Raw genomic sequence first — 25,809 nt, 5'->3', positions numbered from 1 at the left:
ATTTATGAGGATGTAACTCCATTGTAAGTTGAAGATCTGTAGTGGATGTGGCAGATAGAGTCTGGATAGAGCAGAATTGGAAGGAAAGAATACAGTTTAATTTAACATGGAATGAGCCTTCTTTTAACCCATTTGACAATTGAAGATGCAGAACCTCAGTGAGGTTGTTCATGAGACTCAAGAATTTGGATGTGCAGAACTTGAAATAAAAACCAAGTTCAATGTCACAACAAAGATTCTTCAGGAGCTTCAAGTAAGCCAGGTCAACAGAAGCAGCCAGGAGAAACACCCTTGGCTCACCAGTATAAGGAGCTTGCTCATGAATAGACAGACTTTTACATTTTCAGAGCTACTCACTGGTTCTTAGAAGAACCTCACCTAGCTGGGAGCTTACGTGGACTCCAGGATCTATGGAATGTAAGGAAGGGCCTAGTAGGGAGAGCTTAATGGGGAGAGAAGGAAAAACTCAAGCATTGCTACTGAGTTTCACAGTGAGTTTTGCTAAGCTGACTTTGGTGTCTAGTGTAGGCTGCTATAACCAGAAATACTCTTGTTTTAATAAAGGTGATTAAGTTTTTCATTTTGAAAATAATATATGCTCATTACAGGAAGTATGGAAAATACAGAAAAAGAAATGGGGGAAACAATCCTACTTGGAAAGACAACTGCTATTAAAACTGATTGTAGGGGCACCTGGGTGGCTCAATGGGTTAAGCCTCTGCCTTCAGCTCAGGTCATGATCTCAGAATTCTGGGATCAAGTCCCGCATCAGGCTCCCTGCTGAGCAGAGAGCCTGTTTCCTCCTCTCTCTCTCTCTCTGCCTACTTGTGATCTCTCTTTGTCAAATAAATAAATAAAATCGTTTAAGAAAAAAAAAGATTGTAATTCTTTCCAGTTTTTTATTCATGTAATTTGTATTCTTGTGATCATGAATTAAATGTTAAGAATAGGATGCTCTTATCACTTAACATTGTAAAACAAGCATTTTCTATATTTTGTTCAACATTATAATATTATAGCTATATATATACACCAAACATAAATTATTATAATTTAGAAAGTTATAAACTATTCTATCATATACATTTACTACAATGTACCTAGCCTATTGTTGACATTTAGGTTAGGATATTGATTACAGTACACTTCAGAATGGAGTTACTGGCTCAAAGATCTAGAAGTTTTAAGGATCTGAGACAGTTACTGTGGCTGGATTCTGGCTTTGGTAGGCCTTCTTAGAGAAGTACCTCTTCCTGGTTTGATCCCCAAATTTGCCTGTCCATAAGTTTTGTTAGTACATGAAATGATTGATTCTTAAGAATTGAACTATTCTAAGGTATTATGGAAATTAGAAGCACTACATGGAGGTACGGAGGTCATTAGTGCTGTTTGTCAAATATTTCTGCTCCCCGCCTCCCAGACACATTATAGGATCCCAAGTCCTCCCTGTAGTTGGCTGAGCCATGTGTCTAGTCTTGATGAGGAGTTGGGTTTGGAAATGAACACTTATTTGCAGGGACAAGACCCCCCAGAGTCCCCTTTCCTCTGTCACTGTGGCTGGCAACTTTTGAGAAGGTGTCTGCTCATCAGACTGGCTCCTTGAGTGGTCGCTAGCAGAGCCCTCAGCCAGCCCTCAATGGCAGTGTGAACGAGGAACAAAACTTTACCATCAAAAGTCACTGAAACTTGAAATTTGGTTGTTACTGCAGCATGACTTAGCCTGTTGTCATGGTACAAAGGAGACTTTAACATTAGTGTATTTAACGTACTTAATCTCTGTAATTAGAAATCAACAAAAGTTAAAAGATTGCTATTAGAAATTAATCACGGTAAAAGGAAATAATTATATATTTCAGCTATTATACAACCCTTGATTAAGGGTACTGTGATGTTCAATATTATTAATACTCCCTTCTCCCAGGTAGTCTGAGCTAGGCAATGCCAACATGTACCTTCTCCTTTTCTGCACTTTTTGTTTGTTTATTAAGTTTTTATTTTAATTCCAGTATGGTTAACATACAGTGTTATATTATTTTTGGGTGTGCAGTATAGTGAATCAACAGCTCTATAGATCACATGGTACTCGTCATGGTTAAGTGCTTTCCTTAATTCCTAACACTTATTTCCCCCATCCTCCAACCCATCTCCCCTCTGGTAACCATCAGTTTGTTCTCTATAGTTAGGAATCTGTTTCTTGGTATGTCTCTGTTTTTTTAGTTATAGTTAAGAATCTGTTTCTGGTTTGTCTCTTTTTTTCACTTTTCTCGTTAGTTTTGTTTCTTAAATGCCATATATGAGTGAAGCCATATGTCTTTCTATGACTTATTTCACCTAGTGTTACACTCTTTAGCTTCATCCATGTTATTGTAAATGGCGCGATTTCATTCTTTTTTTTAATCTTCTTTATCCATTCATCTACCAATGGACAGGTGGGCTGTTTCCATAATTTGGATATTGTAAATAATGCTGCAGTAAACATAGGGGTGGATATATCCTCTTGAATTAGTGTTTTGGGGGTTGGTTGGTTGGTTTTTGCATAAATACACAGTAGGGCCATTACTGGATTATAAGGTAATTCTATTTTTTTAAAGATTTTATTTATTTATTTGACACACAGAGAGAGATTACAAGTAGGCAGAGAGGTAGGCAGAGGCGGGGTTGGGGGGGGGGGAAGCAGGCTCCCTGCTGAGCAGAGAGCCCGATGTGGGGCTCGATCCCAGGACCCTGAGATCATGGCCTGAGCCAAAGGCAGAGGCTTAACCCACTGAGCCACCCAGGCACCCAAGGTAGTTCTATTTTTAACTTCCAAGGAATCTCCATACTGTTTTCCACAGTGGCTCCACCAAGTTTGCATTCCCACCAATAGTACCCAAGTGTTCCTTTTTCTCCATGTCCTTGTCAATACTTGTTTCTTGTGCTGTTTATTTTAACCATTCTAATATGTGTGAGATGATATAGTGTAGTTTTGATTTGTACTTCCCTAATGATGAGTGGTGTTGAACGTCTTTTTGTGTGTCTGTTGGCCATCTGAATGTCTCCTTTGGAGAAATGTCAATCCATTTTTAATTGGATTATCTGGTTTTTGGGTGTTGTGTTTCATGAGTTCTTTATATATCTTGGTTACTGACCCTTTATCAGAAATGTCATTTGCAAATATCTTCTCCCATTCTTAGGTTGCCTTTTAGTTTTGTGGACTGTTTCCTTTGCTGTGCAGAAGCCTTTTATTTTGGTGTAGTCCCAATAGTTTATTTTTGCTTTTATTTCCCTTGCCTCAGGAGACACATCTAGAAAAATGTTGCTATAGCTGATGTCAGAGAAATTACTATCAGCGCTCTGTTCCAGGATTTTTATGGTTTTGGGTCTCACACTTATGTCTCTCATTCATTTTTTATTTATTTCTGTGAATGGTATAAGAAAGTGGTCCAGTTTCATTCTTTTACATGTAGCTGTCCAGTTTTCATACCACCATTTGTTGAAGAGACTGTCTTTTTCCCCCTGCATATTCTTTCCTCCTTCATCAAAGATTAATTGACCATATAATTGTGGGTTAATTTCTGGGTTTTCTATTCTGTTCCATTGATCTGTGTGTCTATTTTTGTGCCATACTGTTTTGATCACTACAGCTTTGTAGTATGACATGAAGTCTGGAGATAGTTCATCTTTAGTTTTGTTTTTCTTTTTAAGATTGCTGTGGCTATTCAGGGTCTTTTGTGGTTCCATACAAATTTTAGGATTGTTTGTTCCAGTTCTGCGAAAAATGCTATTGGTATTTTGATAGGGATTGTATTAAATCTGTAACTTGCTTTGGGTAATATAGACAGTTTAACAATATTTGTTCTTCCAATCCATAAGCATGGAATGTCTTTCCATTTTTTTGTGCCTTCTTCAGTTTCTTCCATCAGTATGTTTTATACTTTTTAGAGTACAGATCTTTCACCTCTGTGGTTAAGTCCGTTTCTAGGTACTTGATTATTTTTTGGTGCAATTGTAAATGGGTTGTTTTATTAATTTCTTTTTCTGCTGCTTCATTATTAATATATAGAGATGTAACAGTTTACTGTACATTTGTTTTGTATCCTGAGACTTTACTGAATTCATTTATCAGTTCTGGCAGTATTTTGGTGGTCTTTTGGATTTCTGTATAGAGCATCAAGTCCTCTGAAAATAATTTGCAAATAAGTTTGACTTCTTCTTTACCTACTTAGATGCCTTTTGTTCCTTTTTCTTATCTGGTGGCTATAGTTAGGACTCCAGTACTATGTTGAATAAAAGTAGTGAGAGTGGACACTTTGTTTTGTTCTTGACCTTCAGGGAAAAGCTCTCCATTTTCTCCATGAAGTATGATGTTCACTGAGAACTTTTCATATACATTGAAGTATATACTGTCTAACCCTACTTTGTTGAGGGATTTTTATCATGAATAGATATTGTTCTTTGTCAAATGCTTTTTCTGCATCTATTGAAATGATCATATGGCTTTTGCCCTTTCTCTTAATGATATGAAATATCATTCTGATTGATTTGTTAATATTGAATCACCTTTGCATCCTGGGAATACATCCCACTTTATAGTGCTGAATGATTTTTTTTTAATGTGTTGTTGGATTCAGTTTGCTGGTATTTTGCAACCTCAATGCCTATCAGCTCTTTTTTAAATGCTTGGTAGAATTCCCCTATATTCCCATCTGGTCCTGGACTTTTGTTTATTGGGAGTTTTTTGATTACTGATTCAGTTGCCTTCCTAGTAATTGGTCTGTTCAAATTTTCTGTTTCTTCCTGCTTCAGTTTTGATAGGTTATCTTTCTGGGAATTTATCAGTTTCTTCCCGGTTGCCCAATTTGTTGCCATAAAATTTTTCATAGTATTTTCTTATAGTTGTTTATATTTCTGTGGTGTTTCTCTAATTTTTTATTTTGTTTGAGTCTTCTCTTTCTCTCTGTTTCTTTCTCTCTCTCTCTCTCTCTCTCTCTCTCTCTCTCATGAGTTTGGCTAGAGGTTTATCAATTGTATTTTTTTATCCCAAAGAACCAGCTCCTGATTTCATTGATCTGTTCTATTGGTTTTTTTTTTTTTTTTACTTTTTTATTATTTATTTATTTATTTTAGTTTCTATACCATTTCTTTCTGCTCTAATCTTTATTTTCTTCCTTCTGCTGTCATTGAGTTTTATTTGATCTTCTTTTTCTAGCTCCTTTAGGTATAAAGTTAGGTTGTTTATTCTTTTTACACTTTTCATTGTTCACTATGCCACCTTCTGATGGTTACAATCTTTAATTGTTGCTGCCTTTGTTTTAAAAGTCATACAGTTATTTTAAAAATGAACAGTTTAGAATCAAATGAAAAAGATCTGCTTTCTCTCCTCTAGCCTACTAGCCTACTTAATTTAACTTACCTGTTTCTTTTTAATGACAACAGAGTTTTCTATTTCAAAGATTTACTATCCTTAATTTAACTGGCCATGCAGCTGTTTAAAAAAATGAACAGTTTAAGAATCAAATGCAAAAGATGTTTTCTCTCCTCCCTACTAACCTACTTCCTAAAGCTAAGTTTGGAGCCTACCCCTCGAGGTATTTTCTTTGCAGTTCCAAGTACAAATGAAATCCACTCTTGAATTGTTATACATCTTGCTTTTTTACTTTGTTTTTAAAGTATCTATTCATGTTGGTACATATTTACCTGTTTCTTTTTAGTGACAACAGAGTTTTTTATTTTAGAGATTTACTTTCCTTAGTTTAACTGGTTGCTGTTGATAGACGTTTTTGGTCTTTTCAGTCTTTTGCTATTGTTAATTTGCACAAGTGTGCAAGTTAATCCAGAGGGAGAATTCCTAAAATTGGGATTCTGAGTTGCAGGGGATTTGCAGCTTAAATGCCAGTAAATATTGCCAATTCCTTTCCCAAAGGTTGAATCAATTGAATGGGATTGTACATCAATAGTGTGAGATTTCTTTTTCCACTGTCAAGAATACAGGGTACTATGAAACATTTTAAATCTCTGCCATTATAATCAAGAAAAAGAGGTATTTTGTTATGGTTTAAAGTGCACTTCCTTAATTATAGATGACTTTATGCTTGTTCTTTCTTTAAATATGTTAATACCTTTAGTATAATGGGACCTAAGTGGATTCTTTCTCTTTAAGGTGAGCTGTTTTTATTCTTCGAGTCTTGGAGAATAGTCTTTTTTTTTTTTTTTAAGATTTTATTTATTTATTTGACAGACAGAGATCACAAGTAGGCAGAGAGGCAGGCAGAGAGAGAGGAGGAAAGCAGGCTTCCTGCTGAGCAGAGAGCCCGATGTGAGGCTCGATCCCAGGACCCTGAGATCATGACCTGAGCCAAAGGCAGAGGCTTAACCCACTGAGCCACCCAGGTGCCCCAAGAATAGTCTTATTTTTAAGCATCAAAAAAAGTGCCTCAGTGTAGTTATTATTCATTTACTGAATAAAGAGGGCTCATAGCATTTCTAAGACCTTATATATATATATTGCCACTGGGATGTTTTATAATGACTTCATCCAAGGCAGATGGGCTGGGAATTGGCTCTCAGTTAAAAACTGAGAGGTGAAAATAAAATAAAATAAATGAAAATATTTATTTTTATAATGATTTTTATAAAAATAAAGTTTATTTTTATAAAAATATAAATATTTATTTTTATAAAAATTATAAAAAATAAAAATAAAATATTGTATTATTTATCAAAATAATAAAATATTATCTGATCAATAGCAAATAATATTGATGTGACATATTGTTTAATTACAGCAATTCAGCTTTGTGTCCTTGCCCACTGATGTACTGGAAATTGAAGTGAAGGACAAGTTTGCTAAGAGCCGCCCCATCATCAAGCGCTTCTTGGGAAAGCTGTCGATGCCCGTCCAAAGACTCCTGGAAAGACACGCCATAGGGTAAACCTGTGCCTGAGATCTCAGTATCACTAAGTCTTCAGTGAGCAGGCGAGGGGACACCTCCAAGCTGCAACAATGTAGTCTCGTGGGGACTCAGACTAAAATGGTGGTATTGAACTTCCTTGGCTTCTCCCATTAATTATCTTGCTCAAGACACAGCATTGAGTTACACCAACCTTTCCCTTTCTTCTTGTTTATGTACCACTGGGTATTTCTGCAGAAGAGTAGAAAAATCCCAAGATGTATATACTGAAAGGAGCCCTTCATGGGGTATTTTTCTATACAGCTAGAAATTAAAATTTATTTTGCTATTGAGATTATTTCTGCTTGTGTATAGAATTTAATCGTTTGGGACATTTCTATAACAAGATGAAATGCTGGTTTACTAGCGTAGAGAGATTTAGAAGATGCTAGTATTTGTAGAAAATGCTAGATAGTATGTATGAAATTTTAAAAGCATGAATTCTCATGGACAACAGCAATTAGGTCACTTGCAGAATTCAGTTATATTTAAGAATGTTTCTCTTTGTATCTTTCATTTTCATGTCCTCTCATGATTCTCATTAAAACAGACTCTTAGCAGATGAGATATTTATATATAGTGTATATTTCCCTAGTTAACAGCAACTATATTTGAAAATGCTAGGTAGAGTTCTTGGGACATAAATGTATGCTATGCTGTGCTGTGCCACTGCGGCCCTTAGAATGATATTGAAGGAATGAGGAGAATGTGCAGAATTTCCAACTGTCTTCATTTAAAGCTTTTTGGATTTTCAGGACTTTGAAATCACGAATGATTATCATAATTTAATTAGCGCATTGTAGCCTGTGTGCGTCCGCATGCGTACTGGCGTGCCATTAACTCTCAAGCCAAAGGGAGAGACATTTATGGAGCTACAGCCATGTCCTTGTGTCAGACACAGTGTTTGTGCTTTCTGTTTATGGTTGTGAGGATTAAACAAACAAACAAATGTACATTAAGAATGCAAAGCAGTCCCTGGCACATAGGGACTAAAAGACTCTAGATCATTCATTTTTTTAAAAAATAGCATAATCTTGGCTTATAAAATAAAGGCAACTCAGAAGGCACCCTCATTTCCTTTGCCTATAACACCCCATCCCTAGGCTAGTTCTCTGCCTCCCCTGAGTCCTACAGCTGGACCACCTCAGCTTCACGTGGGATAGCCGTGGCTTCCTTGAACTTTTTAGAGTAGTCCTGCCTTATGCCTCTAGCTGGATGTAAGCTATTTAAAGGCAGGCCTATGCATTACAAGCTCTGTATCAACTGTGACACTTTTCATGTGGCACAGGCTCCAAAAAATATTTGTTAATGAAGTGAGTGAGGAGCAGAAGAAAGAAAAGCCTGGAACAAATAGCAAACTTAATTTTTGTCTCACTGCCTGGTTGTCTTTAGGCATCCCCTGATTTCAACTAGGTTTTTGGGTTCAAGATCTCTTTCCTGTGGTCATAGTAGATTTGCTTCATAATATTGACCAAGATCCTTTCTAAATAAAGATTGTGGTTCATTGGGTTTTGCTCCCTATAATGCTTTATTTAATGGACCTCCTAGGAACCTCAAATGCTAAACTATGGCTGACCAAAGAAATATATTAACTCAGTGTATCATTGGGATATAGGCTGTTTCATAATGCTGGGGTTTTTTTTTATTTTTTTTTTTTAATTTTCAGCATAACAGTATTCCTTGTTTTTGCATCACACCCAGTGTTCCATGCAATCTGCGCCCTCTCTAATACCCACCACCTGGTTCTCCCAACCTCCCACTCCCCGCCCCTTCAAACCCCTCAGATTGTTTTTCAGTATTTTCTAGAAACATTAAAATGCTACCAGTCAGCCATTTATCTTTCTATTTTAGCATGCCCAGTGAATAAAGGGAGTGAATACAGAATCATTTGAGTAACAAACAGTTTAGGAATATGTCTTGTTATTATTAAACTGGATTTGTTGATTCTTGAATATCCAAAACAGTTACCTTTCTTATTGAAGCCAAGGTAGGGGGAGGGATAAGCGCTCTGCTAAAGCTCCATTGCTGATGAAACTATGAAAGCAAAGTTTCACGTTGATTCCCCCTGGATAATTCTCTTGTTGGTAATCAAGAAATAGCCTTGAGTGGGCAGAGGGGAATATGCCAGACTCCAGGGCAGAGTTTCAGAGTCTGTATGTGGGACCGTGGAGTTAGCATAACTGGAAAGCAACCTACCAGTTTTGCTTCAGTCCGTCCTGCAGCAGGTCCCCTGTGGAAGCACTCCACAGCTATGCAGACCGCTCCAGTTACCATGACAGCATCCTTTCTTAGACAGTACGTATACAGACTCCAAGACATGCCTCTATTGCTGGCAATGTCCGTTGAGGGCACTGGAAAACGTCAGCCTGCACAGGAAAAGCAGGCAAAGATACCCATGTCTTTTTTGTTGTTATGGTTGTCTTTTGGGGGGTTTCTTGGCTTAGAACACAGGTTGGCAGCAAACTTTCTGTAAAGGGCCAAGTAGTAAATATTTTAGGCTTTGTGGACCATGTAGTCTCTGTTTCAACTATTCAACTCTGCCATTGTGGCATGAAAGCAGCACCAGACAATAAGTAAACTAATAAGCATGGCTGCATTCCAATAAAACTTCTATTCGAGGAACTGAAATTTGAATTTCAGACAATTTTCATGTGTCACAAAAATATTACTCTGCTTTTTTTCTGTTTTAAAATGTAAAAGGCTCAGAGCTCAGATGTTTAAAAAAAATAGGTAGGGGGCCAGATTTGAGCCCTGGGCTACAGTTTCCTGACTCCTGCTGTAGAACATACAATAAGGATTTTCTTGAATTTTTTCACTGCTGTTGAGCAGATGTTTAGCTTCTGTCTGTCTTCTCTGCACCTGAGTGGATCATCGCCTCCTATTAGCAGGGCCTCCCTGGACTTACCCATCTCACCTACCAGCATAGACAGCATGCTGTCTAATCTTTAAGGAGAGGTACTGACCAGATTGTAATGGTGCTTATTTCCTTCTAGGGATAGGGTGGTCAGCTATACACTGGGCCGCAGGCTTCCAACAGATCATGTGAGTGGACAGCTGCAATTCCGGTTTGAGATCACTTCCTCCATCCACCCAGGTATTTTTGGCATCAACTTCATGTCTTGTGCTAGCCTAGGGTTGGTGTGGTTCTTTTCTCTTAAAATACAATAACCATGGTTCTCTCCAGACATGTCCTAGGTTTTGTGGTTCTCTCCCTTCTCCATCTGAGACCCAGAAGGCAGTGATCTGTTCTGGAAGCCAGGTTGCTGTCCCCTTGATTGAGAGGCTCCTCTTCATTCTGGTGACCCAAAGGTAGAGGGTTAGACAGTGGAGGGGGAATTGACAATGAGCACGGGTATGGAGCCGTGTCTAATTTATCATTTTACTCCCAGCACCCACATAGGAGATGCTCAATAGATGCTTAATCATCACATACATGAATGAATGAATGAATGAATGAATGAATGAGAAACATGAACGAATGTGATGCATATCACATTATTGAAGAACTATTATTGTACAATGGATTTATCACAGGGGAAAATGAAAAACATAAATCAGACCGAAAACTTCAGAATCATCCAGTTTTCTGTTTGTCAAGCCAAAACACATTTCCAAACAAGAATGATGAGATGCCTCATAATTCTACTTTGGTGTTCTCCCACAACCCCCTTACTGAGTGTAGATCACGCTGAGAATTAGCCAGAATTAGTCCTTCTGGGCCACATTTATGAGTTGCTGTTAAAGCTAATGAGGCTTTGAAAACTCTTAAGTCTGTAGTTTTTCATGGCCCACTTGTCAAAGTCCAGTTGTGGTGGTCTGTGCCCAACAGATAATGCAGATTGTGAGAAAAGACCCTGACTGCTTTGTCCTTTCACACTCATCCTGAGAATGAAATTGACTCTTCCTTCACTGTAGCAGTAAAGATGGCCTCACGGCTCACCAGAGAGATCATTCATCTTCAGTGAGTGCATTGCACTAGTGCTCTTGAAATGGGAAGTTCACACCAGGCAGGCACCCAACAGAGCAAGCAGCTGGGAGAAGGTAGAAGTAAACAGTGCTTGCTGTTCCTTGAATGGTTGGTTGATGTGGAGACCTCGTTTATTTTCCACTGCAATAACCTGCAACAGGCTACAGAAGGACCCTGGTTGCTCCCATCAAGTAGTCATTTTCTGCTCTGTAGTTGCTAAGAACCTGGCTTTACCCATTCTGCCACCTGCTGGACCCCACAAAAGACACTCAGCAAACATCAGCCTTGCCTTAGGGCAAGGCCCTATAACCACCCTTCCACACACCCCCCACCCCCGCCAAGGGCTTCTGTACAGTCTTCCCTGAAGCAAACATTGTTGAGCTAGTTTTATAGGGTTTGGGTATTTTAACCAAAACTATGAATTCCCTTGAAAAAGAATTCTGAAAGATTACAACCGCAAATTGTCATTAACATACGGAGAACTCATTCTTAAAGAATTTTTTAGCAGAGCTTTGGCCTATGAGAAATCCTCATCAACGCCTCCATCCGATATCCTCATGCAGAAATCCTTTAGGATGGCTTACTGGGCCCGCAGAGTACACTAATGCACGAACCCCACTATGCCCTCTTCTGGGAGAAATGACATTTTCTTCTCGCCCGCAGATGACGAGGAGATTTCCCTGAGCGCCGATCCCGAGTCCGCAGAAACTCAGGACAGCCCCATGAACAGCCTGGTGGCCAGCAGCCGCGGGGAGCCTGCGGGCGAGGCCCCGGAGCCTTCCGGGAGCTCGGAGCCCGAGCCGTCGAGCCAGGACGGTGCCGGCGACGCTGCCGGGAGCGAGAGCCTGGAGCCTGCCGAGCCGGTTGAGGAAGCGGCAGGTACCACCGAGGCAGGACACGACGGCGCGGGCTCTGTGGGACCTGACGGGGCTGGGGAGCTTCTGGGCCCGGGGCGCGAGGACGCCGAGCCAGCCCTGAGTGCGGAAGAACTGGCCCAGCGGCTGGAGCTGGGCGGGGAGGCGACCCCGCCGGGGCTCCTGGAGGACGGCGGAGCCCGGGGCAGCCCCGGGGAGCCGGAGGCGGAGGAAGCGGCCGCAGAGAGCCGCGCGGGGGGAGAGGAGAAGGAGCAGGCCGAGGAGGAGGAGGAGGGCGACCTGTCTGCCCTGGGGCAGGGGGAGGACAGGCTGCCGCTGCGGGCCTCCGTGAAGAGGAAAAGCAGGCCCTGCTCCCTGCCGGTGTCCGAGCTGGAGACGGTGATTGCGTCGGCGTGCGGCGACCCCGAGACCCCGCGGACACACTACATCCGCATCCACACCCTGCTGCACAGCATGCCCTCCGCCCAGGGGGGCGACGACGGCCCGGAGGAGGAGGCCACCCTCCAGGATGCCTCGGAGAAGGACGGGCTTAGCGAGGTGGACACGCTTGCCGCTGCGCCACCTCCCCTCGGGGAGGATGGAGAGGGACCCGAGGGGGCCACTCCAGACACGGCGACCCCGGGCCACTCCGGCTTGACCAACGGCGTCGTCCCGGATGGCGACTTGCTGCCCAGCACGGGGAGTGAGAGCGACTCGAGCCCCCGGCAGGGCGGGGACCACAGCTGCGAGGGCTGTGACACGTCCTGCTGCAGCCCGTCCTGCTACAGTTCCTCGTGCTACAGCACGTCCTGCTACAGCAGCTCCTGCTACAGCGCCTCCTGCTACAGCCCCTCCTGCTACAACGGCAGCAGGTTCGCCAGCCACACGCGCTTCTCCTCCGTGGACAGCGCCAAGATCTCCGAGAGCACTGTCTTCTCGTCGCAAGACGACGACGAGGAGGAGAACAGTGCGTTCGAGTCTGTGCCAGACTCGGTGCAGAGCCCGGAGCTTGACCCGGAGTCGGCCAACGGGGCCGGGCCGTGGCACGACGAGCTGGTCACCCCCGCCGGGAGCGTGGCAAGAACCGTGGAAGGTCTGGAGTCCCCCGTGGCAGGGCCAAGCAATCGGAGAGAAGGTTAGACCTCAAACCTGATCAGAGTGAGAATAGGACCACCAGGGGGACCCAGGTCTCACCAGCAAGGTTTCAAAACAAGTGAGAGATCAGTCTCAAATGGGGTTGCCGGGGCAATGTATGCCTGTCCTGTACATGTATGTGCGTGTGTATCTGTGTATGTAAGTATTCGTGACTGTGACTAGCAGACATCCACCACCTCTCAGATACACACCAAGAAGTACAACTAGTGCACTCATGTGAGTGTGCTCTAGTATGCGTGCCTGTCTGTTTTACCTAATCACTAGAACTGGTTAGTGTACATGTGACCCTTCTGGTCTTGACAATGACCAGAGCACCCTAGATAGTCTTGAATGATACAAGCAGAAAATATTCGGCAACATTCGGTGGGTAATGTATAAATATCTGCTGACTTCCCCAAACATACTGAAGATTAGCAATAAATGTTAATATAAATTGAAGAACATTGATTTTTACCTTTGCTTTAGAGTTTAAAGTAGCCTATGTACATATGGAAATGTATAGCCTACATATATTTGTCATTATTTCTGTCTGTTCAGTTCTCGTTACTGTTTTTTTTTTTTTACTATTATTCTATTTATTCAATCTAAAAATATAAACAGCTCACCCATTTCTCCCATTCCCACTCCTGCCTCTGGCAACCATCCATCTGTTGCCTGTTCTCTTGAAAACTACAAGACATTAATGAAAGAAATTGAAGAAGACACAAATAAATGGAAAGATCTTCCATGCTGATGGATTGGAAGAATCAATACTGTTAAATGTCCACACTGCCCAGAGCAGTATTACAAGATTGTGAGAATCCCTATGAAAATTCCAATGGCATTTTTCACAAAAATAGAACAATCCTATAATTTATATGGAACCATAAAAGACCCCAAATAGCCAAAACAGTCTTGATAAAGGACGAAGCTGGAGGACTCACACTCAGATTTCAAACTACAAAGCTATAGTAACTAATTCTGGTTTTGTTTTTTTGTGTTGTTGTTGTTGTTTCTTGTTTGTTTTGTTTTAATTTGGCTATTTTGGCTAATGGGAGGGGGGAAAAATCACGTGAATTCCTAAGTCACCTCGTTTCAAGTGGGATTCTGATCCAAAAGCTGCCACCTTTAGTTTTAAAATATATTCTATATTTTAACCCAAGATGTTTGTTCTTAGTCATGCCTGTGGAATCTTCTATAAAATTAATTCTTTATCCAGATTTGGGAACCATCTTCCAGTCAATGTCAGTGACATGGGGGAAATAATTCAAAGGTCACATGATATTATGAAATAATTCCATTGCTTTAAAGGAGAAAAATACAGATTCTGCTATTTTCCTGCTCTCCTGTTTACATTAGCCTCCAAATAGAGGTGGTAGTATTGTCTCTAGATTGTAAGCTCATCAAGGGCCAGAACCGTATTTTCTGTCTGATTGATTCTTAGCACGCAAACAAATGCTTGGCACCTATAAAATTTTATAGCAACCAAAGTGAGCATAAAAATTAATCTTGAGTATTCGACAATGCCCAGTTCTACATTTCAGAGAAAGATGGAGTGAGGGAAAATAGCACTTGGGATAAGGAGGAGTGTCAAGAGATTGGTCAAGAAAGAGAAACACAGGGAGGAAAACCACGGTGACATCCAATATGGAAAGGCAGGGCTGAGAATGGGATGGACAATTCCTCTCTTTAATGTGGATGTTTTGAGTTGCTCTGGGCCAGATGCTATGTGCTGAGCCCAGGAAGATGGACAACTGTCAGAGGTGTGAGAGGGGCTCGGTAATTACAACAGAATTAAAAATAATTATAGTATAAAGAGATCTGGGGATACACAGGTAAGAGGCACAACTAGGAGCTGGCTGGGGTGTTTTAGTCCAGAGGTTGGCAAATCTTTTCTGTAAAGGACCCGATAACAAGTATTTTAGACTTTGTAGATCAAGAGGGCAGAATTAAGCTACTCTTCTTCCCAAAGGCTACTTTTTTTTTTTAACAGTTTTACACTTAAAAGTGTAATAACCATTCTTAGCTCAGAGCCACATAACAAGGCCAGAGTCATGGTTTGTCACCTGCTGTAGCCTGTGGTGTGTATTTTGACCACCAGGTCAGGAGGTAATCATTACTTGAAAATTGGTTCAGTTTACAAAGACATGTTTTACCAAAAAACAGAACAAACACTCTCCATGCTCTTGATGGATGAACAGTCCAACTGGGAAACCTCCACCTTAACAGAAAGGACAGGAAAGTGTTTGGGGGCCATAGTGGACCTCTTGGCAGGGCAGTTTCGAAGAAAATTGTGAATTTCTGAATTCTGCCAACTGTAAACTCAAAAATGGCTGAGAAGCACCTACAGGCTTTACTTTGGTGCCTGCTGGGGGCAACGCAAAGATTCCTGAGATGGCCAGTCCCATGACAGCTGGGCACAGGCTACATGAGCCTGCCCTGTCCCCTCTTGGTGGTGAGTCACTGTCCCTCACCAGCACACGCTCGAAGAAAGCAGGGCTTCGCCACCACCCGCCTGACTTTGGCACGTGTACTCTGTTCTTCCACAAGAATCACTCTCGCCCCTTCCTGTGGCTTCCAAGACAAGGAATTCCTTCACTAAGTTAGGTAAGGTAGGCTGGCTGTACACGTGTCCACATAACTGAATCTGCAGCCATTTAGGGAAGATGGGTTCCGTATCTCCCTTTTGTTTCTTCCCCTCTCTGTGAAAACCTCCTTTTTAACCTCAGCATTAAACAGTTTTTGAAAAATTGTCTGCAGATCGAATGAAAAGAGCAGTGTAATGTGATCTGACCTCCAGACCTTGGAGTCAGGCCTCCTGGGTTTAATTCAGTCTCCCGCCCCTTCCTAGCTATGCCACCTAAGCCAGCTTCCTGGAATGCTCTGTGCCTCGTGTGTGGAGTGGGTGTGAAGGGAGACTCGCTTTCCAAGGGTTCTGGAAAGGATGAAATGAGATGATGCACGTGGAGGGCTCAGCTCTGACCGAGGAAGGGCTCTTCCAGGCAGAGAGGCAGGGAGGCTAACTTTTAAAGTGGAATATGTTTCCTTCTCAGGGATTCTAGCAGGTCTGACCACTTGCTTTGTGTTTGAGGCAAGGGTGAGTGTGTGGCGCCCTGCCCTCCCGCAGAACAGACCCGCTTGCTTCTTCCTTGCGCTCCATCCATTCAGTGGGCTGAGCTGCGCCTGTCGCATCATTGCATTTGCTTGAGGTTCACGAGCAGGTGGGGTCAGCTCCATTAACCCCAGCAAACGGCAGTATTGTGTTTCCACTAGCTTGGAGGAGTAATTAACCCGATTGGTCGAATTAATTACAAGAGGTAAGTTTGTTGTTCTTTTTAAGAAACCAAATTAAAAAAATGCAGCAGCTGGTGACATAACAACGGTACCATCGCTTTTTCGTTTCTGACACTGAGCACATGCAAAAGCAAACATGAGTGTGGGATCCACTAAAAACAGAGCCCCTGTCTGAACCAGGAGTCCAGTCACACGAGTGGTGCACAGCACAAGGGACCCCTTCCTCGGTCTCCTCAGGGTCTCAGAAGGCCCCCAGGATTTGAGCAACATAACAAAGCTTGCACAAGAAATCATGCTATATATTTAGCATTTAAAAGGACCCATGAATACATCTCTGTTTTTGTTTTACAGTTAGCTCTAGGAATTAAATGGCTAAATTAAACCCACCTAACTTCCTTCCTAATTAATTTTTTTTTTATCAGTTTTGGTGGGTTTTTTTTTTTTTTTTTTTTTTTTTTTGGATCTAGAGTGAGAAGAAATTATCCTTTCCGTATCCTTTCCTAGTGTATGAACATTCTAGGACATGTTTGAAATTTGGGGTCCCATAAAGATCTTCACTACTCTTTTTTAGCTTTTCTCCTTTTTGACCTAAGGGATAATGGAACGCTTGCTATTTGCGTCAGCCATGGAGGGCAGAGGAAGGAGAAGGTCTCACCTTTGTCTTCGGGCCAATAGAGGCTATTGCCAGTGAGCCAGGAGTGTGTGAGCTAGAGGGATACCACTCTGAATGGGGGCTGTCTCAGGGTGTAGGTCTTCCTAGCTCTCCAAAGGTCAAGAGTGATTGCTTCTGATGATGTGACCTGACCCTATGGGCCTCCCCTCCACATAGCCACTCTCGTGCAGGATTACCAGGACCTAAGAACGTCATGAAATAGGAACATCATTTTAGCACATTGTTCAGTTCACTCTAAGTCTGTTTGACAATAATATTAACTATGTCTATAATAATCGAGGTATGCATTCCATGGATATGTTTATTTCTAAAATTTCTCCATGTCTGTCTTTCTTCCTTCTATCCCACTTCTGTGTTTCAAGTTTTCCTCTCTTAGTCTTCCTGCCTCTTATCTACTTCCTTCGTCTCTTGTCCTTTTCTCTCTCTCCAGAGTACCCTGGCTTGTCTGATTTCTCCTCAGAATAATCTAGAACAATCACAAGATCCCATAGCTACTTGCTCCTCAGCCCAGTCCCTAGCTTCCGTACTAGAGGAATTTACCTTCTTGGCCCACCAGTTCCTCAGCGCCATCTTGACAGGCACCATCTAAGAGTTTCATTCCGAAATCGAAATCTGAAAAACAGCCTCTTGGCAGCCCTCTGGTGAAACCTATCCAAATGAGGACCTTTGGTTTTGTATGGGCTCACCAAGCTTTTACCAGACTTCACAAATGCTGCACTTCCCTCAGACAGGCCTGTTTCTTTAGCTGGGCTCAAGTCAGGCTCTGCTCATTTTCTTTTGTGTCCCCGTCTGATGCCACCCTCCCATTAACAAAAGTCAAGTGGGTACAGAATCAGATCCCTGATCCTACATACTGGTCTGTGTGATACAGATCACAGTCGTGAAGTATTTATTTTCTTGGGTTAAAAAAAAAAAAAAAAAAAAGAATCCCCCTATTCCCTCTCTCATGAACGACTGAATGTAGCAAACTGACACACACAAAAATAGATTGCCCACTCTGGGTTTTTTTTTTTATTTTCTTGTAGTCATTTGTTTTACAGTCATGCTTTTTTGATGAAGTTGCTGCAGCAATGAGTGAATCTGAATGTCTTGACTATCTTGTCCGTAGGTGAATGTCCTATACTCCATAATTCCCAGCCAGTAAGCCAGCTTCCTTCCTTGAGACCTGAACATCATCACTACCCAACAATCGATGAGCCTCTTCCACCAAGTAAGCTTTAGTGTTTAAAGTCTATGTCTTAATTCTTCCTATCGAGTCTAAACAGGTCAGTATGAACTTGTGTGTACAGATCCAAAGTCTTCCCCAACTCCATACCTTACACGACTATAAAATAAATACATTTATATACATGGCACCTACTGTAAAAATGGGGTGTTTTGATGAATGATTTCCGTATGGGATCTTGAAGAAATAATCCATTACCTTCAGTGCCCCTCAACTTCTGAAACAGAGTATTTCTTACGAGACTTGACTAGTCCTTGAAAACTGTACATGGCCTTTAAGTCCTGAATTTTACTATTTTCTGTTCAGAAGTTCACAGGTCAAGATAGACTAATCCTGTTGTTCTCCATTGAAGCTGTTACATCGCAGATGCCTCCATATAATAAAACATTCAACCCATCAGGACCTTCCATCAATAGGTGACAGCCTACTTCTTCGGTAGTTCTTAGGAGCTTCTAGAAAAAAGTATCATCTTTAGGGATGGTGTTCCATCCAGAGTAATGGTGTAACTCATTACTATTTAACTAGTCATTTGAACTTGGGAAAATCATGTAATATCTCAGAGACTGAGTTTTCTTATTTGTAAAGTAAAGCCTTAATTTTCTCATTAGCTACATGCTAGATCTAGACTGGGTAGTTCCTAGATATCATTTTGGCCTTAACCTTATAATACTACATTATCATACATTTCTAAGAAGGAACTGATACCCTGGACATTATACAGTCACTTCGCATATATATGTTCACGAATAATTCTAGAACATCTCTGTTTTGGCTTAGGCTTATTTTTCAAGCAGAGATAACCTTTAAGATTTGATAAATTTTACAACTGCAGAATCTTGCCAGGATGCAAGGAATCGATATTTCTTTACATTCCTTTGCCTGTGCTTACATTAGGAGGTTACAGTTAAAAAAAAAAATTTTCCTGATTCATCTGTTCTTGGTAACATGATATATTTTGCATTTACACCATTCTTGTCCTATTCAGTTGTAATTTATCAGTGAGAAAAGAATAAATACCTTTAATATGTAAATATTTAAAAGAACACTGTATTTGTTTGGGGGATCAGGGCAAACATTATGTTTTTTAATTTTTGATACCTGACTCCTTTCTTTATTTATATATTGATTTATGGATAGTCCACAGATGACTAGTAAAATTTCGGCGTCACTATACTTAGCACTTATGTAAAAAATATCTATTATAAATACATATATATAACATGTTCTTACCAGGAAAGGAACACTGCCCCACAACAAAAACCTATCAATTCCTGTGTGCATGAATTGACCTCCAATCCATGCAAGAGTAATTACTAGTTATATTCCGGACCTGGTAAATAATTGAATATAAGTCTAATTTAAAGATTTACTTTATATAAGCTGTTTTCAATAATGAAGACAAATTTCTCCAGTTGGGTCTCAGTTCTCTGTTCATTCAACACTGAAAAATATGACAAATGTTGGTAGGGAAGCCTAACAACAGAATTTTCTTTTTTTTCTTTTTTTTTTTTTTTAAAGATTTTATTTATTTAACAGAGAGAGGGAGATCACAAATAGGCAGAGAGAGGGGGGAAGCAGGACCCCTGCAGAGCAGAGAGCCCGGTGCAGGGCTCGATCCCAGGACCCTGGGATCACGACCTGAGCCAAAGGCAGAGGCTCAACATACTGAGCCACCCAGGTGCCCCCAGAATTTTCTTGATAGTCATTCTTTCAACAAATATTCATTAAATGCAACAAATATTCAATAAAAGGTAAACAAAACAGACAAAGATCCCTGCCCTCGCGGAGCATACGGTGTAGCCAGGCGGAGACCCACACATGATGAAAAGAGTGAACAAGGCAATAGTGTAACAGGTTAGATGGTGGGCAGTGCTGTGGGCAGGCATAAGCAGAGTGTGGCGAGGTGGGATTTGGAGGATGCGCTGGCAGCTGGTTCGCCGTTTAAATCCGGTGGTCAGGCAGGCTTCCTTAGGAGGCAGCATTGGAAGCTAGGCTTAGAGGAGGTTGAGGAACAGCTGGGAGACCAGTGTGTCTGGGGCCGGGAGACAGTAGTGGCGGATAAGGTCAGGGAGATACCAGGGACCCAGAACACACGGGGCCCTGTAGGCCACTTAAGAGCTTCGGCTTTGACTCTAGATGAAAGGAGAACATTTTAGAGCAGAGAAGTGATATTCTCTGACTTAGGTTTTGTAAGTTTTTCTGCGGTTGCTCTATAGGCATTAAATTTTGAGGAGGAAATATAGAAGCATGAAACCCAAAATATGGTTATGGCTGTGGCCCAGGTGAGAGGCAGAGGAGGCTAGGGCCAGGGTGGGAGCAGTAGAGGTAGTGAGGAGAGCAGTTGCATTCTAGACCTATGTTCCATAGGTAGGTTTGCCTACAGATTAGATGTGATGTCTGAGACAGAGACAGGAATCAAGAATGGTCTCAAGCATTTTAACCTAGAAAGATGGACTTGCCTTCAACGGGGGCGGGAAGGGAAGGCTGCAGATAGAGGTTTTGGTGGGAAAGATCTGAAGCTTGATTTTGACCATGTTCTATTGGAGATGTCATCTAGGTAGTGATGTCAAGAAGGCAATTGGATGTGTGGCTGAAGTTTAAGAGAAAGGTGTAGACTACAAACATGGTATTGCATTTGTTAAAGTAAAAGAAGAAAAGGAGAATAATTTTACAGGCTTTTTTTAGTATAATAACTAAAGATGGTACATTGTTAGGCTCTACATTGTTCCTAGACTTCATGGAAAGGATAGAATTTTATATTTGCTGGGGCTTTCAGTCACAAATGAATCACCCTTACTTACCAAGCATCATAAAGGTAAACACTGGCAGGAATCTGTCTAGCCAACACAGTGCCGTGTCTGTCAGGATACACTGAGGCCTAAAGTTCTATTTGGAAATCTTTCTTTACACAATATGTAAAAGTAAATTCTTTACAAACTAACCCAGAAAAAAATGCTTATAATCTCTAGAGATTATAAATATATAAATATATATAAGAAATATATAAATAGAAATATATAAATATTTCTGAACACATATGAATGTGCAGTTATGCATTTATAGTTAACACTATTACATATTTAATATATTGACAGAAGGACATGTCTGGCTGGCTTGCCATCCTTTTCCACGAGAGATTGGGAAATATGGGAACTTATAGAAAGAAATTATTATTACCACTGCACTGCCCCATTTGCTAGTGTTTTCCTTGGAGGATTTATGAGACTGGAGTCCTTCCTTCATGGCTGGAACCTGGAGGGTGGGGACCCTCATTTCTCAGCAGTGTGCCCATGGGACCTGGCGTAGTTTTTCGTTCATAGGAAGTGCTGAGAGGAGTTTGTTTGTTCAACTGAACCAGATACCACAATACTCTTCAAAGACTCATGTCCCTTCTTTGTTGAATGACAGTCATGTTGAGTTCAAGAAAAAAAAATTGTTGGGGAATCACTGAAATTTTAACAATTTTTGGATCAAGATTAATTACCTAGTAGTTACACATATACCCAGTTTTATCAGTGGGCTATTTTTCATTTACAGCTAACAGTTGAGCTGGATTATCTAGTAGACAATTTTCATCCACACCTTTTAGAATATATTTATACAATCTGATTATGTTTTTCCTTCAGTTTGTCTTAAACAAGATTTGGTGTGTTCTGGTATTTTGGTTTCCATTGTGCATTATTTGGCAATTCCTCAAGTAAATGTCAGACATAAGTTATCATCGTCACAGATGTACCATGCATACATAAAACCATAAATATACCAAATATATTGTTTTTTCTCATTTAAAAAAATTGAGAGTTGCTATGTCATTACCTGAATGATCATTTCTCAATAGAATTATTAATATCTGACCTACTCCCTAAAGCTATGGATTTTCTTACTTAAAAGGCTGAATAGTTTTCCTCCATTTGCAGTCATTTTTTGCTTTTTCTTCCTTAGCCTAACGCATTTTGCAGCATAACTTTATCATGAAGCTATTATTTCCACCACGTTTTCACATTTGGACTCTAAAAGCTTTGCCCATTGCTGTACAGCAGACATTGCTCTTCTGTGTGAAGCTTATTTATGTGTGTTTTACTTCTAGCTCTCCCCGGTTTGAGGACTTTGGCACTCACCCCGCCCTACCCCGTGTATTTATGTCGTGTATCCCCCCATGTGTGCGCGTTCCGTTGTTTGGTTTTGAAATCCGAGAAGGGAAGAATTTATCTTTGTCTTGGGCTCCCCCTGCTGTTTGTGATGTTTCCTTATCAGCAAAGAGGTAGTCCAACACTTGATGTGTGTTCATTATTTATCAGTGAAGAGGTATTTAAAATCTTGATGTGTGTTAATAGTTGCTACTGGTTTTGTTTTGTTTTGTCAAGAGATATTTGGCAGCCACAGGTGAGTTGAAAATACACTGAACTTACAACTTACCAAAAGGATGGTTTGAAGGGCTCAGATCCTTCCATTCTTCCTCAAGAGGAATGGCAATGAATTAAAGTTGCAGAGTATTGGATAGAGGTCATCTGAAGTTTCAGGTACAGTATCTTAGAACTGTAGCTAAAAGTGGTTTTAACACGAGGGCCATCATCCCCTCACCGACGAGTCGCTGTCTCTCAGATTTAGCGAAGAAAGGATTCTCCGGCATCAGACTGTCAGCTCTCCCTGGAGGGTGTTTCCAATCTTGCAGCTGTCATTGGAGTAGCCAACAAGATTGACAGGATAGAGATTGTTAAGGGAAGAGATAAAGTAAATATCAGACTTTCTCTTTAGAAAACAGTAGAATCGTAGCATAGGTCGTATTTGAGGAACCCTAGCTACTAAGAGACGCTGAGTGCAGGAGGCTGTTTTTCGGAAAGCCAGTACAGCAGTAGTACCTCCAAAGTCATGGCAGGTGCTGGGGGCAGGGTCTGACCTTTAGCAGGTCACCAACAGTGAGTTCTACCTACAGAAGACCTGGCAGTGGTATCTATTTCCCGTGAATCAGGAGTTTGTCCTTGATTTCTCTTTTTGCCTTTTTATCACACACCAGACTGGGAAGCTCGCATTGACAGCCACGGGCGGGTCTTTTATGTGGACCACGTGAACCGCACAACCACATGGCAGCGTCCGACAGCAGCAGCCACCCCTGATGGAATGCGGAGATCGGGGTCCATCCAGCAGATGGAGCAGCTCAACAGGCGGTTGGTGATCAGCATGCGGGGAACCCCTGGGAACCCCTTGGAAAGGAGAGGGGCAGCCAGCGAAAATCCCCCCCACTTACACGTTTCTGCTCAGACTGTATGAGGAGCCTGGAAAGTAATTATGTACCTTAAGAAACCCATTTGTAGCAGGTACTTAGAAAGCTAGGTTTAGAATTTGGTGGCAGGAGACTAATTAAGCCTGAGTGTCATTTAAAGATGGAGAATTCTCTGAACTTCTTGATGACATGTGCTCAAAAACAGGTATTCCTTAACCAGGGGCTCTCAGACCACCCTCCTCCCTAGGTATTCACTGAGGATGCCTTTGTTCCATGAACCCTCCAGAAACTGTATGCAAAATTATACATGGATGCACATTTTCCCATTAGACTGGTCCATATCTCTCATGAGATTCTCAAAAGGGCCCAGAACTCAAACAGCTGAGAACCCTCCAAAGATGTGTTCAGTAGAATACTAAAAGCTGTCTGTATTCATGTCTGTCTGTATTCATGTCTGCCCCAGCACCCTAATTGCTATATACTCAGTAATTCCTAAACAGCTTTCATCTTAGAAAAAAAAAAAAAAAAAAAACGTTTAAAAGCAGTTTTTGAGGATTGTTTGGTCTAAAAACCAGACTCTTACCTGTGAAATTGTCAAGATGCCATTTTGTTTTTAACCTGCAAATGAGATCCTAAATAACATTTCTGTCACGCTGTAAGCTAGCATGTGCATCATATCCGACCTCTTGCTTCTTTAAGGCTAAGATGGCAGTTTTGGGATACTTTTCATAGCCAGGACCGCAAACTGCATGCTTGAATTCAGCCTTATCCACAAGCCATCTCATTAGGATGAAACAAAGGAAAAGTTGAAAGGAACTATACAGTATAAGGAACTAGAAGCTGACGGTATTAGCCAGAAAAATAAAATGGGCAATTTAGTCCTATGAAAAACACACAGAGGCAAAAAATTGAACTTCTGGTTACTGTTGCACACAGAAGAACACGCTTAGGTGAAAATCGCCAGGATTCTTGGATTGCTCGAGCATTTGGAAGACATTCACTATCCATTTTTTGTCCATTAGTAGCTGAGCATTTAAAGTCATTAATGAGAACCGTGCTGGATGTTCATCGGCAGTACATTTCTCTACCGTCCTTCCCACAGAAGGAAAACACATTACAGAACTTGTGATAACCCAGCTTTATTAGTTAAGAACGCATCAGAAATCTACAGGAGAGCCCTTTCCTGGTGATTACAATGAAACTCCTGTCAATAAAAATGTGGAGGACACAGCAAGCTCATTTTACACAGAGACTGCACTGAGATTGCATAGGTAGAAATAATCTGTAGATCTTTCCTGCCCAAACAGAGAAGCTGAACTTGATTAGGAGCTGAACTTGGCAGGCTGAGACATAGGGAGAGTATCACCAGGCTATTATCTACAGGAGGTACAGTTCCAAGCACTGAAAGAAAACAATACGTTGAAGCAGAAGTAAGCACCTTGACCTAGGACATTAAAATCCATGAAAATTCATCATATTCAGGTTATATAATATAAAAATTAGGCTAAATCCATCCTGAATCAGGCCTCTAGAGAAGTTCTACAGGCTTTCATGTGTAAATTCCTGTGCCCTCCAGTGGAGCTGAACCATCGGGAGAGGCAGCCAGACTTTGTGAAACAGGAAGTGGTATTTGGCACATCCATCTGGACAGATAAAAAGAAAAGAAATTTGGTGACTTGAGAAAGTGCTTATTTCTTGTGAGAAAACCTACTTAGGGAAGGCCAGATAACCTTGAGATAAGTATCCCGGCTCTTCAGCGCTTATCTTAACCTAATACATTCAAGCTTATAGAGTTTTTCAGTGACCTGGCATGATAAGGCGGCCACAGAAAGTACACTGCTGGTCTTTGGGATGTGATCACTCCTGGCGGGTGTTTTTCTGAAAACCTTTGTTGGTTATCAGAAGGAATTAACAGCAATCCCCGTCTCACAGCAAAACAGATATTTCTCGGTGTTGCAAGGTGTAAGGGAAGGAAAACGCTCTTTCTTCCCTCCTAAGTTCTTTGGCTGACTTAATACTTAAATTGACATAAGAAAAAGATTAAAAGGAGAAAACTAAATTTTATTTCATATGTAGGGAAGCTCACAGAACTATAAGACTCAAAGAAATGACAAGAAACATTTTTTCTGTGTAAAGAATTAACAAACCAGTTTGGGCTTGGGGTAGTAAATTGGTGTAGAGGAACAAGGTTGGTTTACCCAGCCGTCGTGAGCCTGATCCCTATCCCTGATGATAAAGAGGACTACTGCCCTCCAGGTGCAGATTCACAAGGGAAATTCACTTCCTGCCTTCAGAGATCAGAGGACGATCAGAGGGTCCTTCTGCACTGGTGGTTTCTTAAAACTTTAATTCTAAATAATCAATATGCCAAAATGGCATATTTTGGGGTGGCCTGTCCTGGACCCAGTGGGGTTTCCCTGGACTCCCAACAGCATAATTATGAAAGTCAAGTGTGTTTGTGCAAGAAGATGCACACTGAAAAAGGTAGAATGCACAGTGCAGCCTACAGCGA

The 25,809-nt window shown here is 41.3% G+C and overlaps 1 protein-coding gene across 4 annotated transcripts in view; it reads left to right on the top strand.

The window, feature by feature from the left end:
- The window catches only part of HECW1 (HECT, C2 and WW domain containing E3 ubiquitin protein ligase 1), a 469,612-nt gene that overhangs the window by 352,166 nt on the left and 91,637 nt on the right, over positions 1-25,809 (top strand). For 3 of the 4 annotated variants that reach the window (XM_082691734.1, XM_082691731.1, XM_082691732.1), the window contains 5 exons: positions 6,765-6,907; positions 9,923-10,023; positions 11,560-12,885; positions 17,960-18,061; positions 23,091-23,241. In XM_082691734.1, coding sequence (XP_082547860.1) covers positions 6,765-6,907; positions 9,923-10,023; positions 11,560-12,885; positions 17,960-18,061; positions 23,091-23,241 — 1,823 coding nt within the window. The remainder of the gene's footprint in view (positions 1-6,764; positions 6,908-9,922; positions 10,024-11,559; positions 12,886-17,959; positions 18,062-23,090; positions 23,242-25,809) is intronic. The other variant, XM_082691733.1, reaches the window with a different exon arrangement.

The sequence above is a fragment of the Mustela nivalis genome (genome assembly GCF_964662115.1).
Source record: "Mustela nivalis genome assembly, chromosome: 12".
NCBI lineage: Eukaryota > Metazoa > Chordata > Mammalia > Carnivora > Mustelidae > Mustela > Mustela nivalis.
Note: the sequence above shows the minus strand (reverse complement) of the source record. Positions and strands in the feature narration are given on the sequence as shown.